The sequence below is a fragment of the Colletes latitarsis genome, chromosome 7 (genome assembly GCF_051014445.1).
Source record: "Colletes latitarsis isolate SP2378_abdomen chromosome 7, iyColLati1, whole genome shotgun sequence".
Classification (NCBI taxonomy): Eukaryota; Metazoa; Arthropoda; class Insecta; order Hymenoptera; family Colletidae; genus Colletes; species Colletes latitarsis.
This window is the reverse complement of record NC_135140.1, coordinates 20,205,872-20,221,698: the sequence shown is the minus strand read 5'-3', so window position 1 is coordinate 20,221,698 and position 15,827 is coordinate 20,205,872. Positions and strand designations below refer to the sequence as shown.

Here is a 15,827-nt window from a genome sequence, read left to right as displayed (position 1 = left end):
CTGGTAGAATTACCCATAGAATTCCGTGTAACGTGGCGATTGATTACATCGAAATTGACCGCTCCGCTGACGTTGTCGAAATTCCTCGTTCTCCGAAGACGCGTTATCCGCCAAGTCGAAACGAGGCGTCGATTTCCCTCGAATTAATCAACTGTTAGTAATTTGACGGAATATCAGGCGTTGTGGTATAAAAAATTCAATTAACCGCGCACTTGCGGGAAAATACCGGTAAGTTTGACTAGCAAAAAGCTCGCTAGGCGCGATTTGATCGACATAGAAATTCCACGAGCGTGCGCGGGAATACGTTTCTGATGCGTTCGGGGTATCCAATAGAGGGATCTAAATAGATGATGGAGATAAAGTGTCGACGGATTCGAACGGTTCCCAGGAATGAAACAAACGGATCTAACGGGTGCTCCGATATTCCGTTAAGGAATACGTTTTGATCGATTAAGAAGATTAAAATCAGGAACAACGATAATGATTCTGCATATAATCAGACCTATTACTTTCTTTTGTACCGAACTGTATAGAACTTGCAATAGAATACGAATTGGACTAGATCCTTTCATCCCTTCGATTTAAATACACACAACCGGCACGTATTGTGTTACGTACGTGCACCGGCACTCATTTAATACCCTCAGCGAATGCCAATTAATTATCGAACACTGAATAATATATTCCCGTGGGCGTTTGCACTCGTTTAATCGCGATATTAAACCGAGCTCGAGCAGCGAACGCCGCGGCGTCGCAAGACGCGCGTTTGCGTAAATTTTGTCGCCGTTTGAATGCAAAAGGGAACGCGTCCCTGAAAAAAATCTTCTCCGCGGTTTGCGTTTTAAAACAACGGTAGAAGAGGCGAGAATGGGAGGACGTAAAAGCCGGAACGACCGAATCGCACGCGCGTGAACCGTCGATGCGTCATCGATCTGATACGTTACGATGATGCAACGAATCAACCGAATATAAATTCACGGTTGTTCGTCGGGGACCACGGAGAGCCCGAGCAAACGTGATATAAACGCTGATTCCCTCGTACGCGGCTCTTGTACGCGTAAATCTCACGATTTACGAGCCGCGGTTGCGGTGCTCGGGGGAAAGATGGCCGGGGCCGACTTGGAGGGCCGCTGGGAGATATCAACGCAAGACTCGTCGTCTCGGGACGATAACATTTCGTGAAAGGAGTATCGGGAACTGCGAGAAAAGAAAATATCGTAAACGGGAACAGGGGGTAGGGGGAATCGTTTTATCGTCACGCGGTGAAAGTCAGTAATATCGGAATTAACGGTGCGTCTTTTATTCTTTCGCTTTCAGACGACGAGAATTCGTCGGTTCACGGGATCGTGACGGAGGAGGGCCTCTTCGACGGAACGATCTTCACCGCGTCCGACGAGATCTACATCGAACCTGCCAGCAGATACGCTCCGCTGGTGTGCCATCGCCAGGATGGCGAGAAGAACGACGACATTGACACCGAGCACCACCACACGATCGCCTATCGTTCGGTGGACGTGAGCGTTCCTCGTCCCGGTGGATACCCGTGTGCCAGCGAACTCCTCCGGGAAAACATGCTGGACGAACTTAGGTAAGAGCTTCTACACTTAAACCGGACGTTTGTTACATCGGTGGGCCAAGAACACAGCCAGGAATATTTAACGAAGACGACAGCAGCAAAGCAACGTGTACAGAAGAAAATTAATCGATCGTTAAACAGAAAACAAAACTGGAACGGAAGTCATTTTTTATAGATAGACTCTACGGTGATGAAATATTCGTTGAAGTGGACGATTAAAAGCCGACAGCCATGTCAGCAGTAGAAATAAATACATCAATACTATTAGAAAGAAGCTGAAAGTGCAAAAGTCAGTTCTTGTAGTCAAAGGAACAGCTCTGTTTAAAATTCCTGCATGCAAAACATGTAGTGTGTACAGATTAAAAGTTGGCAAGTGAGTCTGATTGGTCACGGTACAATCCACTTGCTCTGAGTCCACAGAAAGGAGTTTATACTATAACTAGTCAGACCTGCTTGCCAACATCTGATCTATGCACACTAGTTTGACATTAATAACATTTTGCTATCACAGACTTCATTAGGGATTTGGTAGTGCAATATACAACGTTCAGTATTGCGAAAACACGTTCCCCAAAGGAGCGTTATATCCTAGAAGAGTACAAATTGCAAGTGAAAGTATCCAACGTCCTGTTTAGGAAACGACGTTGCGCGTTACACACGCGGAAGCGTCGCTCCGAAGAGAGTCTACCGTGCAATTTAGACGCGTAATATCCTCCGGTCTCCGCGTTATACATTCAATACACCCGTTATAAAGTTAATATCAGTGGGTAGCACGCATCGACCGGTTTAATAGAATTTCAAATGACACTAGCCAGCCATCAGAGGTTTACGCTTTCCATTTTTGCGCTGCTCCCTTCCATCTCGGTGGCTCGATCTCGCAAAGCGGCTTACTGCATCACGGAGGTCAAAGCGGAGCACTATTAATCGCGCAGCGTTATCGGCCGAAGTTAACAGAATTAGTAGGGACGCCGTAGCTCAAAGAGGCTGCCAGGGAAACCTGATGATTTTCGTGTGCCGTGCGCGACGGAACGCCGCCACAATTAGAGCACAGAGGTTTCGAGGAGGCTGATTTCGAAGGGTTCTTGGCGTCGATTAATGATAACGTTTACTGCCGCGGTCCAGGAAGAGTTTCCGGGGCGACACGGGGTAGGAGGGACTACGAGTTGTTCCGATTACTCTTGGACGAGATAAACTGTTCGGTCGCGCGCTAGTTGGACGTTGCTCGCATAAACTTTCGTTCGTACGGTTCCATTGGCCGTTGCGTGGCCCGAGTTTGCATCCGTTTATTCTGTCCACGGTCGCTTCGGGCTCGCGTGCACAACGAATCGTCCACCTTGGCCCCGTTTCTCCTCGCATCGAGACGAAAAAATTAATCGACGTCGCTCCCGAAGAAAGTTTCAGTGTCGTTTGTTATTCCAGCGACAAACTTTCGAAAGAATTTTCGATCGTGCCGCACCGATTTCACTTTCCGTCGAATCTAACGCGAGAACTACAGTGATTGATGGTTGAAAAAGAATTATTTGCCCGTGTTTTGCGCAGCGCAAATCGACAGTTAAGCCAAAACATGTCGCGCCTGCTCTGGAAATCGCTCGACATGCAACGGAGAAATTAAACGAGCGCAACGAAAGACCAATAAAAATTGAAACAGCGTCGGTGCATAAAAGACTCGTAAAAAATCACACAGAGCTGCAGACCGGTATAAAAAGAGAGCATTAAGCGAATCTTGCGCGAGTACAGGGGTGACCAGACGCAGTCTTGAAGCGAGCTTGGGCGAATCGAAGGAGGTCTCCGACGAGAACGACGCCCCCTTCTCCCAGCCCCCCAAGGAAATTGCCACCCAGGCTGTTACGTATTATTCGACATATGTCACCCTTATCTTTCCTGCCCGTACTCCCAGCGATTTCTCTCGTTTATCCCGGGCTAGCGGAGCCGATTCGTTCAGCATGAGGGATTCACTGGGACCCGTTGTACATTCCCAATCCCGCTCACAGGCGAAAAATCGTTTGCAGGACGAACAAGACGTGGAGTGGATATCTCGGGGACACAATGCTGCCGGTTTATCAATCCCACAACGAGGGAAACGCCCGCGCCAAGCCAGGTTTCTATCCGAAGGACGCCAGGAAGAAAGACCCCACCGCCAGCTCGCACAACCTGGAGCTCCTCGATAGGTAAACGAACTCGTGCATATGTTTAATTCGTCGTTTATGCCGCGTTGCTCCGGTTGTCTGACCAATGAGCTACTACTCCACTTGTCCGATCAATGGGATACTACTCCACTTGTTTGACCAATGAGTTACTTGTCCGACTAATGAGCTACAAATCTACTTGTCTAGCTAATAATTTCCAGGCCATTCGTCTTGTGATCGAGTCAGTAGACTACCGAGCCGATCAGTGGCTTACTGTTTCACTTGTCTGGTCGATGAATGCCTTATCTACGCGTCTGACAAACGCATCGCTGGTCAACTTTGTTTTTCAATTAGCGAGTGGTCTACGTATCTGACTATATACGCTCCTGGTGTATCTGAGGAGTGGAATCTCGTTCTAGTTACATACTATCTTTAATCTACATCGAGCGCATAATAGATTGCGATGAAACGAAGCGACGTGCGTGGAAAATTAATCGAAAGCACCGTATCAGCCGTACACTAGGTGGTAGAAAAAAACCGAAGACACCCGATGAACGTTATACACGGTCGTTGATTCTCGATCAAACATTTTCCCTCGTACCTTTCGACCTCCATCGGTTGGTTTAACGCTTCCGCTCTCGTTCCATTTACCTCGTCTCGGTGAACACGTCGATGAAATATTCTAGCAGGCCCTCGGACGAGGCGAGGTTCCGAAGAAAGTTACCAGCAGTCGGGAAGAAAAGCGCAATGGTTACTTATCGTCCCGTCGATTCGACGGAATGTTTGCCGTGCAATGCTTGCGCTTCCATTTAGAGGGCACACCTATTTCCGGCAGAGAAAAGTCAGATTATCCCGACGCCGGAGGAGGGGGCTGGGCGGGCTGCGATGAGAACGTCAAAAATCGAGTGCAAACACCATTATCGCCGATCCAATTTAACGTTGCCGCGACCGGGTTTATCCTTATCGGGGCGTTTCTGCCATCGACTCTTTTCAAAAGGTTTGATTTGTTGTTCGGGGCTGCAGATCACGTATCGACGAGACCCCGACACTCGCGGCGCAAAAATCGCACTCTTTATTTTTTCCATCGCGGTCGGCCTCGCAAATATAAATTGGAAATTGCGCGTCCGCCTTTGAAGTACGAATCTTGTTATTCCGCGCCTGAAGCTTTTTTTTCGAGGGGCGGGTTTAAATTTAAAAATCTAATTTCTGACAGAGACGCGAGGCGGAGGCGTTGGGTGTGTCGGCAATGAAATAAACTAAAATTTCGCAATCGGGCGGTATCGGATGAAACTCGTTTGAAGCCGAATAAATGGAAACGCACAGTTAAATTGACTGTGCCAGCATTTCTCGGCGAAAACTTTAAAACTCTCTCGATCAAAGTGTGGAATTTAAATAAATTGTTAAATGTATCGTGCGAATGGAGTATGGAAAATGCTCGTTAATGTACAGGGGCAAACGTAAACATCCTCCACGTGTGTAAAATCTGTTTTTGACGTGGAATTAGGTAAGTTCCAATTCTGTTTCTTTTGTGCAGACTGTACAGGGCTAGATATTCGAGGGTCCTACGAAAACGGACATCCGTGGACCCGAAGAAAACGACTTGCATGCTGTATCTACAAGCGGATCACACGTTTTTCAATCACTACAAGTCGGAGGAGGCCTGTATAGAAGTGATGACCCGCCACGTGCAGCGAGTCAACTCCATTTACAGGTACACAGGTGAGTCTGTCGACAGAAAATTTCAATCGAACGAACGACGGAGCCCGAAGAAGATCGAACGGCTCGTTGAAGTTCGCACATACTTGGAGCAACTTGGCGCTCGTAACGTTGGAAAATAATTCCGTTTAAATTCAATAAATCATAGGAAGAAGAGTCTATGATGGCAATGACAGCTTGGAAGCAGAACGGGGGAGCTCGCGCCCTCTCCGCGGCACAGAAATCGGCAGCATTCCCTCTCTGGCTAACAAGCGCGCGTCTTCTGTCTCATTCCGCTGTAATAACTTCGCAAACCAATTAAAACTTTCCCCGGACCTTCCAGTTAAACTAACTTTCTGCCAGCGGCGATCGGAGGAAATGAATGTTCCTTAGCCTTACCGCGGTCCCTTCGTGCTCTACGACCGATTAATGTCAGTTTCTGTGCCTGACGTTGACCGATTGATTCCGCGGAACTTTATTGCGCCGCTACACACACCTAATTCGTAAACTTTGAACGATGGTTATCAAGAATGAATGAAAAAGGGGAAAACGGGTAAGGCTACCGGGCGCCATCGAAAACGTATCCGTTTGTTTTTCGAAACTTTTAAAAAATGATCGTCTTCGGGGCGCCGGGAATTAGCTTCTCACTGTCCGGGTAAATGACGGGTCTATCTTGCACGCTATAAACTTGTTCAATCGTCCGACTACAGACGCGATATTGATCTACATGTCAGACCTTTGCGCGGTGCTCATCTACTTGTCCGATCACGGGCTGTCTCGCTCCACTTCCGCTTATTGGAACGAATTACGGCGAAACGGTGCAGCATCGACCCTCGAGCATATGGTTTTCGAATAAAATTTTAGCGTTTCGAGAACCTCCTCGAGTATTTTCGTGGGTTTATCCGACCGGTAGACCAGATTCGTGCGCGTTCGTAAATATATTCCGGCCGTTGCTGTCCCGGGCGCAGAAACAATCGAAACTCACGGTGAAATCAAGGGGGAAAGCGTTCCTGAAAATCTCATTTGGCCGGCGCGGCCGACGAATATTAAGTAACAGCGACTCTCCGGGCGCCACCCCCGCGCGCGGCCAGGGCTTTAAACGCAGCACCACCTGCCGTAACAACGCGAGCAAATATTTGTGTCTCGTGACTGAGCCGTGTTTAACGTAGCGTGACCGCGCGTACACGCGGCCCAGGCCAGTGCATTACTTAGAATTCCCTATCTCTTCCGTCGTGCGATTCGCGGATAAAGCCGGTTTTCCGGCGACGTTTCCGTCCTCCCCCTCCCTCCACCTCCACCCCCCTCGAGGCATCCTCTCTGTCCAACCCCGTTTCCCTGTAGCAAGCGTACGGTAAGCCAGGAACGCGTCGAGCTTTCGGGACGATGGTCGCGCGATTATCGGGGAGGACCATCTCTGCACGCGAGCATTTCGGATGACCGATCGACCACCCCTCGGAAATGCCGCTCGGAACGTGCCTCCCTTTGTCCCCGGATTAGACGGCATTAACTCTCTTCCCCATCGCGATATGTACAACCCGTCCGCCAGCTAAACGCTCTTGTCTGACGAGAGATCCGGAATTGCTGCGATTAAGGCTCGCATCCTCTGCATCGCGATCTTCTATCCGCTGATTGCCCCACGGCGATCTCCAGCGACTCAAGAATTCGTTGACTGAGTTACCCACTGGAGCTTCGCCAAACGAAAACATCGAAACCCTCTTCAAATTTCCTGACACTCTTTTTAAAAATTAAACTACCAAAGATTCGAAGATCAAAGTCAAATATAAAGTTGCTTGAATCAATTATTGCGTAAAAGTAAACCTCCCTGTGTAAGCCCGGGGCCTGGAGAAGTCTAGGATCTAAAGAGAGGCACCAGTATCGAGTAAATTACACAGAAAATATTTGTGACATCATTTCGCGAAATTTTCTGATTCTTATATGCTCGTTCGTGCCTTTCAATTTGACCAGTGTAAATACACCAACAATTCTAACAGCACAACCGGTATACTACAACTATTCTACCCCCTCAGGTTGTTCAAGTCCTTAGCTAACTTAATTAGAAACTTCTGTTTACTGATTAGTTCGAACTCGCTAGTTACACTGCATTTGCGCATCAAGTATAAAATTTGCTTCGAAATCGAAGTATTTCCGAAGGGTTACGAACAACAGAATCCCTGGATTCCACGAAGGAAATTCCTCGTTGCCATTTTCTGATTTATTAGTTCCTTGGGGAAAAATACATTTCCTGAGTCAATATTTTTCGTCTGGAATTTACGAGCAAAGAGTAAAACCTATCGATTAAATCACGTATGGTACCGACTTTATGTTCCGTTTGGTTACTGAAAAGGAAGCTGATAAATCCACCAGTCACGCCGTATCCCTATAAAATTGCAAACTAACTATATCACAATTTTTCCTTTCGCATTTCCTACAATAGTTCTTAACTGCTAATAAAATATACGAGAAGGAAAAAGAAGGAAAGGTCGAAACGTAACATTTCAATTTTTTACACCGATAAAGAATCGTTGATAAAAGAAACAACAGCCACTAAATTTCATTCATACACTTTTCCTTTCCCCAAGGGGGGTGGGTAGGACGTAAACGGCCGCGAGACTAAAGTAAAACATCAGTGGCTATATTTCGAGCCAAGACAGCACGATGAACTCAGCGAAAACGGTGAAGCCATGAATGCAACTATCGCCCCGGCAATAATACATTTCTGTGCACGGTCTCTTCGTGCGCGAAATTGCGTTCTTCTTATTGCGACAGGGGAAAAAATTGCCGCGATAATGCTATCTCGCCGGTGATATCAGCGAAGCTGGAAAGTTCCAACGTTAGTCATTACACGTGGAACGCTGACCGCCGCGTTTATGATCCTTATCCGCGGGCTCACGTAAAAAAAAAAGAAGGAAACTTTATTTCCGAGCGCTATATCCGAGACAGCTGTCACGCGACGCGTTATCCCCCCTCCCATTTGTTTGTGGAGTTATTTTTTACGATATCAGCCTGTGGAACAGCAACGTCGAAACGCGAGTTTCGAGCAGTGACACGCGCCTTGTTATTAAATAATACCCAACAAACATAATACACTGTTCAAAATTAATAATTATTCTAAAACACAAGTCGAAGATTGTTGGAATATTTCAATTTTTTTGGAGTTGAGAAAGAAAATTCCACGATCGTCTGACCAAAGACTGATCTATTCTACTTCGTTTAGAGACACGCCAACGCACGCTGTTTCGTCAGTGATGTGCATAAAGCGTAGATATTCGATTTGATGTTCCGTGACCTGGGTTCATCGAATGCCAAATTTCAATACGTTCAACATTATTAAATAATAGAAATGGGCGCATTATGACGTTCAAAACTGAATTGTATCAGGTATATTTGCGAATATTATTAAAAACGAATTGAGTCTCCATCTGATATCCATTTCTTTCCACGTTAGACAAGCTCATAATACGTGTGTTTGGCCGATATTTCACTTGTTTCGAAGGAGGCAAAACTATTGATTATTTGACAACCAACGTCGCGTGAATAAATCATATTTTCAATATTAAATAGTACAAATGGGCACAATAGGGCGTTTGTGATTAAATGGCCACAGATACGTTTACTGTTTTAGTTATCAGAATTTTTTGCTGAATTGGAAAGCAACGTAATATGATTGTCCGGCTATTAACTGACCTATATCACTTCTTTAGAACGATACAAAAATTCTTTGAAAGTCGAAGCGACGTTCATGAGTTATATTTAGAATTACCATTAACAGATTGCACTAGAATACAGTATACGTCTTACAAATAATTGACCTGTTCCACTGATTTCAGATAATAATACGATACTGTATATGCTTCAGCACTCGAAACAACATCCATAGGTCCATTTATCTCAAAGTTCCATGAACCGGGACGCGAGTAATACGCCCTTTGTTATTAAATAACATACATAAGCTCATTACGGCGTCATAATGTGTCATAATCGAACGATAAATTCGCATGATTTTTCCCGAGCAATTCGGACGGATCGACGCGACCCATTCGTTCGTTCCTCTTCACATTATTCATGAAGCAATTGTAACGCGACAATCGTTCATCGTCAATTTCCGAATAATGACAAATAATAATTTTGCCTGAAATTTATTTCCACGATTTCACTTCTCTCGCGTGCCCCGTGATATTCTGACTTCGCGAAAGCAGATTCCAGTCAACGTGCCACTCCAAGAATATATTTCCTCCACCTGTCCGCTCGTAGAACGAACCTATTCTACTGGTCGGTGCAGACACGTGCCTTTTCCACTGGGTTGGCCACAAGCTGATGTAATCTACTCCACTGACCACGAGCCGATATAATCTTCTTGGCTGACCATGCGCCCGATACGATCAACTCGGCTGCTCGCAAATTGATACTATCTACTTGTCTTGTCGTTGACAGTCCGATTCTACTGGATGGACGAGGGAAACCGTGCGTTTCACGCGAGCTACGCACCGTCCAAACAATTCGAAAACACCGAATCGTCGCGTTGAGCTTGTTCGCGAGCGCATGCACGAGAGCTCACCGTCCCGATAAATGTTTCAACGTCGCTACCTTGAACTTCCTACGTGGCGCTGGTACTTCGCCCCATTCCCAAGCGCTCCATTTGCATTATTTAGCGGCCCAAGAAGCCCTTCCTTCAACTTGTACCGCGGCCCCTCTTACGTTTCCACCGTCGGCGGAGCGCCAAAGCTGATTAATGCAACATCAAACTTGAATACAACGGACTTAGTGTTAATTGCCGACAGCACATGCATGTCGGACGCGAGATATGGATGTAACGGGGCTCCCGTTGATGTTTGAGCACACTGGTAACCAGCGCCAACCAGACAATCTGGAAACGTTGCCATGGGACCACGCTACTTAAGGAGACAGAAGATCGTACGCGAGTGCCTTCCCCGAGTGCATCCTGCTAGTTTTAGTCCTTAACCCTCCGAAGCGCCAGGAAACTTCCGTGTTACGTGTGTACAGGACTGACTATATTTCTGAGGTCTAATTTCGTTCCTCTAATATCGCGTCTAATAAAGAGGACACCTTTCAAAATTTTAATACAATTTATTTACCAAATTGCTAGCGTCTGAATAGATGTTAACGTCGAATTCGAATCTGATTATTATTGGATAGCATTCCTTCGCGTTTCGAAAGGCGGGAGTTTTAATACTGCACGATGAAAGGGAACCAGAGTAACCTGTATGTAATTTTTACGCTTCGAAAAGTCACGAGATCAGGAACGCTCCGCATAAATTCGTACGCGAAAAGGAATCGCTGGTCGCGTGTCACGGCGCCGTTTTTCCAGCTTCGATTGGCATTCCCGCGGAGAAGGTGTTTGATTAAATGCTTCCCGCCACGCGACCACCGAACTGTTCGGGGATACGCTGATCACTGGGGGAACCCGAAAATTACTCGTCTAAAGCCCCAGTGATTTTCGTTATCAGCTATCAGTTACCTCGGCGAGTAGCTCCTCTCAAATCCTATGAATTTCGCGGAATCGATGCATATCGTTACCAACCCGCCGTTGAAACTCGCTCTAATTCACGGGAACTCGAGATTTTACGATTCCCATTCACCAAGACATTGAAACACGTTCAAATTTTTGCAGATTTTAATCAAGACGGCCAGCCGGACAACATCAGCTTCATGATAAAGCGCGTCAAAGTCCACAGTGAAGATTCTCTGAACGACCCAAGCTACAGGTTCACCGGTGATTATGGGGTCGAGGAATTCCTCGAGCTGTTCTCTGGTAAGTGAACTATTGCAATCTCCTACTTTTCGAGCAACCTCCATTCCTGAGAATCGATCGCTGGATACGTTCGTTCATTCTTCACGGTAATAATGCCATAAAAATCGCTTTCCTCTAAAACACTCCGCGATTCACGAATAATAATCCCCACTTTATCGACGATAAAGTTCCACCGGACGTTCCTTGACATTATGCGAATGTCCGTTCGAACGTCACTCGCACAATGAGACTTCGAAACTCGAATGCAATGGAATCGATCGATGAATCAAGATCGACTCTATTTAAAACTGTTCTACTTGCCTGACTCTGTTTACGACTGTTCTACTTGTCTGACTAGGTTCAGAGCAGTTCTACTTGTCCGATATATGGTTGATCTCTTCTACTAGATCTCAATGAAACTGCAAACGGATCTATCAGTCCCGTTTTCTGCACTTTCCTGACCATCTACGATCCTGTTTCACTTCTCTGATCTACGATTGGAGAATATTACAGGAAATAATTCCATTCTGCTCAACGTTCCAACGACGATTGCTTTTAATTCATCGATCTGTAGAACGTCGTGGCTTTTTTTAACGACTGAACGAGACGTCCGGGGAGTCAATAAAGCACAGTTGGGGAAATATTCGCTCGAACGTTTTGCCTTTAATGAAAAGCGTCCCGGTGACGTCCGTCGGAACGCCCGCCGGTCATCCTGGTTCATCGTACGAGCTCCCGTTGAGTGTCGCACACGTCCAACCTTTGAAGCGTCCCCCGTCGTCATTCTTCGTTGCCTAATACCGCGGTTAATAAACACGCGAGAAGATTGGATTACAGAGATGGTACGGGATACGCGTCGCTGCATGAAAAGGAGCCCTTTTTCTTTTGACCCGGACGAGTCGGAACCTCCCGGTCGAACGGCCCCCAGCTTCCTTTTTCTCGATCCCTAAAACGTCAAACGGAACCATCGGGCTCTTGCCTTTGATTTATACCCTCGATTTATGTTCTCTGGATCCAGCAATTGGCACGAACAGCATTCTTTTGCTCCGCGTTTGTTGAAGAAACGTTATCGTCGATTTTCGATCGACTGTCGACTAATCGCTGGCCCAGGTGACCTCGATGCTCTTCTCGCAGTTCAACGGAATCTTCGATACGCTAACGGGTGTAATCTTGGTCCCCTGAAATCTACCACGCTGCAGTTAGCTATTCACGTTCGGCGGCTGAGCAACATTGAAATTCATGGGCGCAACGACTAAGTAACCGTGCCGCATTTGAGTTCCCGTGAAACAAAGTTAAAGTTTCCGGACAGGCGAGATTAATTATTACCGTGGTCGCATCGCCAACGCTAATGAGTCGCAGATCAATGCGGTCCAAGTTCCGTCGGTTAGGGTTATTGGGGTCATGATATATCCAGTTGCTTTCGACGTTCCTTCGAGCTGATTTAAGCCGGTCGCTTTGTCTCAATCCGTCAATAGAGCCCGGCTGTTCCAGAGACAGAATTCATGAATATTTCTCTGGCACTTTCAGCCTGCATAACCCGACTGCCAAGATCGGGTTGCGCTTCCACTATCTACAAACTGCTCGAGCCAATAGCTAATTAAAGATTAAAATTCCATCTCAAGGCTCACTGTACGCCCGTTTGCTTCTACACACGCCTCTGGCATATAAATAAATTGGGAAACGATCCAAACTCGGGTCACGTAAGACACTCTGAGCAAATGAATTTACTTTTAATAATTTAAACCCGAGAAACGTGACCCATTGTCGATTATGTAACGTCGAACGGTGAATAAAAATTGAACCACGATACGATCGATACCCAATCATTTCGGAACGTTTACGAATATTATAATCCTGTTTCACTGATGTAGCGCGTTATCGATCGCGTTACAATGTTAGTATAAAGTATGTCCAGTGCGACGGCCTTCGTCGTTCGAATTTGCATTGTCTGCAGTAATTACGCAATTTTGGCCAAAATGTTTGCAGGCTGACTCGATAATTAATAAGCAGGATCGCGCGGCCGGTAGCCCCGGCGAAATATATTTTTCGTTCGACGGATTGAAAAACAATTTTATCGGGCATTATTTCTGCGCATCGAACGGGGAAGTCCCATTCGTTTCAACTGTAGCCACGAGAGATCCAAGTGAAATAAGTCGAAATTAACGAATCTCTTCTACTCGTCTGATCGACGATGATCCAATTCTACTGTCTGACTAATAACGGTCCTCTCGTCGATTGATCGAACGCGGATGGAGCATGTTGCACGTGCCGTGCCAGCAATAAGCCTCTTCTACTAGACTAGCTATGAATACGTCGGGTCCACGTGTCTAATTGTAACTTGGCCCATTCTACTTGACCGAACACGGGATCCTATCTGTTTGTCTGGTGATGATACACTTATTCCGCTTGGCTGATCGCTGATCATGTTACTCTATTTGTCTAGCCAATGAGAGACGTATTCTACTTGTTTGATCAGAGATTGTCCCGTTCCACTTGCCTAGTTAGGATTGATCTACTGTTCTACATTCGATTCAGGATCCTTCAACATTTTCTAATTTCTACTAAACAATGTTTCGATGCAAATGAAGCTTGTACCTGTTGTGAAATAAATGACAACAATACCATTAAGTTAGAATGTCTCGTTCGACCAATTTTAATATATTCTACTGACTCTTGTATTTGACCCAGTTTCACTAAATCGATCAGCACGAATGTTAAAACTGATTTCTTTGATAAAAATTGTAAAGAAGCGAGTTATAAAATGCTCGTGCCGTAACGACGGGACATTTTGAAGACCTGGTGAAATAAAGTAATTACTTAGCATGGAAATAAAACCAAAAACAACCGTCGCCTGAAACGTTCGTTTTTATTTGAAAAAATAAACGAGTTACCCGCGCGACCTGTCTTAAATGCGCCGCTCTGTATAAGCTTCATTAAGACTGATGAAATTTTTCTACATTCAAATGCCGCATAGAAATATTTCTTTGAATTTCTTCCGCGATCCCGGAAGCTTGTCTGCTAATCCACTTTTCCACCGGCGTCTCTTCATCGGCCGGGAAACTGAATCCACGGAGATAAGTACAACAGCTCGTTGCGGGAGGTATCGAATATCGGAATGCGAAACTCGATAATTCCTGACAATGCCCCGAGGTCATTCCATTGGCACCAATCTAGCAATATCATGGCCAACCTCGGAAATTTCCCGTTTCCCTTATGCGGATCCGAAACGAAAAAAAAAGAAAAAGAACGAAGAAGAAAAAGTTTCCGTCGGCGAGGAGCACAATAAAACTCGCGACATGGAAGAGGAGAAAGTCTGGAACTATTGATCGAATGCTCTGATACCGTTTAGAGCAGAGGTACGTAAAGTTCGGCCTGCGGTCGAATTGTGGTTCATTCGTTAAATTCATCCGGCCCACAAAATAAAGTTACGAATTAAATAACGTGGACGTTCGGATTCTATCCTGCGTTTTGTTCGTTAATGTAGAAATATGAAATCCAGGGGGGAAAAATGTAATCTAGAATTCTGAGAAACGGCGTGAAATTTCTTTGCCGAGACGCGACTTTGAATCCCCGCGCGTACCACGCCGAAAATGCAGAAAACGTACACAATGCAACACGTACGGGTCCTTTATTGCGCGTCACGATAACGCGACAACGTCTCGCGATGCGCATAATAGTGACGCGTCAAAAGCGTCGGCGTCGTCCTCGAACTAATATTCCGCTTCATATTTCGCTAACAATCGCGAACGAGTCGCTGTTAAATAACGCCTGCTCGAAATATGCTCCACAAAGTTCGGTAATCGTAGACGATAGCGCCACTGGATTGGTTACGTCGCTCAAAGTGCACGCCAAATATTTTGCTCACTCAAGGTCATCATTTTACTTCGATCTTTCATTCTACTTTTTAACACACTCGCGAAACCAATCTATATTTCATAAAGGTAATTTTGAACATCGTAAGGACAAAATGTTAAAAAAGTTAATATTGTTTTTTAATCTCACAGATTTTGTGACGAAACAAGTAGAAGTGGATTGCATAATGAAAAGAACACTGTTCACTGCGTGCAAGTTTACTGGAAACGATTTCCCTTTTCTGGTAGAGAGTGGGGGGGCGACCTTGAGCGGCCAAAACATGTGGCGTCAACCTATCCAAGAGTGTAACACGGTTTTTACAGCAAAAACAAGCACCGTTCATGTTCGCGATGAATTGCAATCGACAAGAGAGGCCGATGTTGCCTCGCTGAACAACTCGGTGTACACGGACGTCGATGTACTGTTTCGTTTGATATTCTGCGAATCGAGGAACAGGTACGCGGACCACGACGTGTTTGCCGCGGGCGTCCGGTAACCAAATATGCCTCCTGAGACGTGCACAAGCGGAAACATGCAACCGGCGTTCAATTCGAAAAGGCCAACGCGGCGTATTGAGATTGCAAAAAAAAAACGTATGCATTCTGCTAAGAAGAGAAGTACATTCCTAGGGGACCGCCAGAGCTCTTGCCCGCCGAAGCGAGAGCGTATCGGTATCCATCATCGATTATAGTTGACATTTTTTTTTTAAATAAATTCTTTTGGGCCACCAAAACTGTGGTAGCAGCCACTTGAAAAATGATTTTAATAGAAATTTAAAATAATAGAAAATTATTAAGATAACGTATGCTTGGACAACACTCGCGTTTAATTT

General features: G+C 45.7%; 1 protein-coding gene across 1 annotated transcript in view; it reads left to right on the top strand.

Annotated features, from left to right (window-relative positions):
- The window catches only part of LOC143343180 (disintegrin and metalloproteinase domain-containing protein 10), a 176,049-nt gene that overhangs the window by 135,489 nt on the left and 24,733 nt on the right, over positions 1-15,827 (top strand). Inside the window, exons 5-8 of the mRNA XM_076767789.1 lie at positions 1,318-1,588; positions 3,586-3,744; positions 5,237-5,421; positions 11,027-11,167. Coding sequence (XP_076623904.1) covers positions 1,318-1,588; positions 3,586-3,744; positions 5,237-5,421; positions 11,027-11,167 — 756 coding nt within the window. The remainder of the gene's footprint in view (positions 1-1,317; positions 1,589-3,585; positions 3,745-5,236; positions 5,422-11,026; positions 11,168-15,827) is intronic.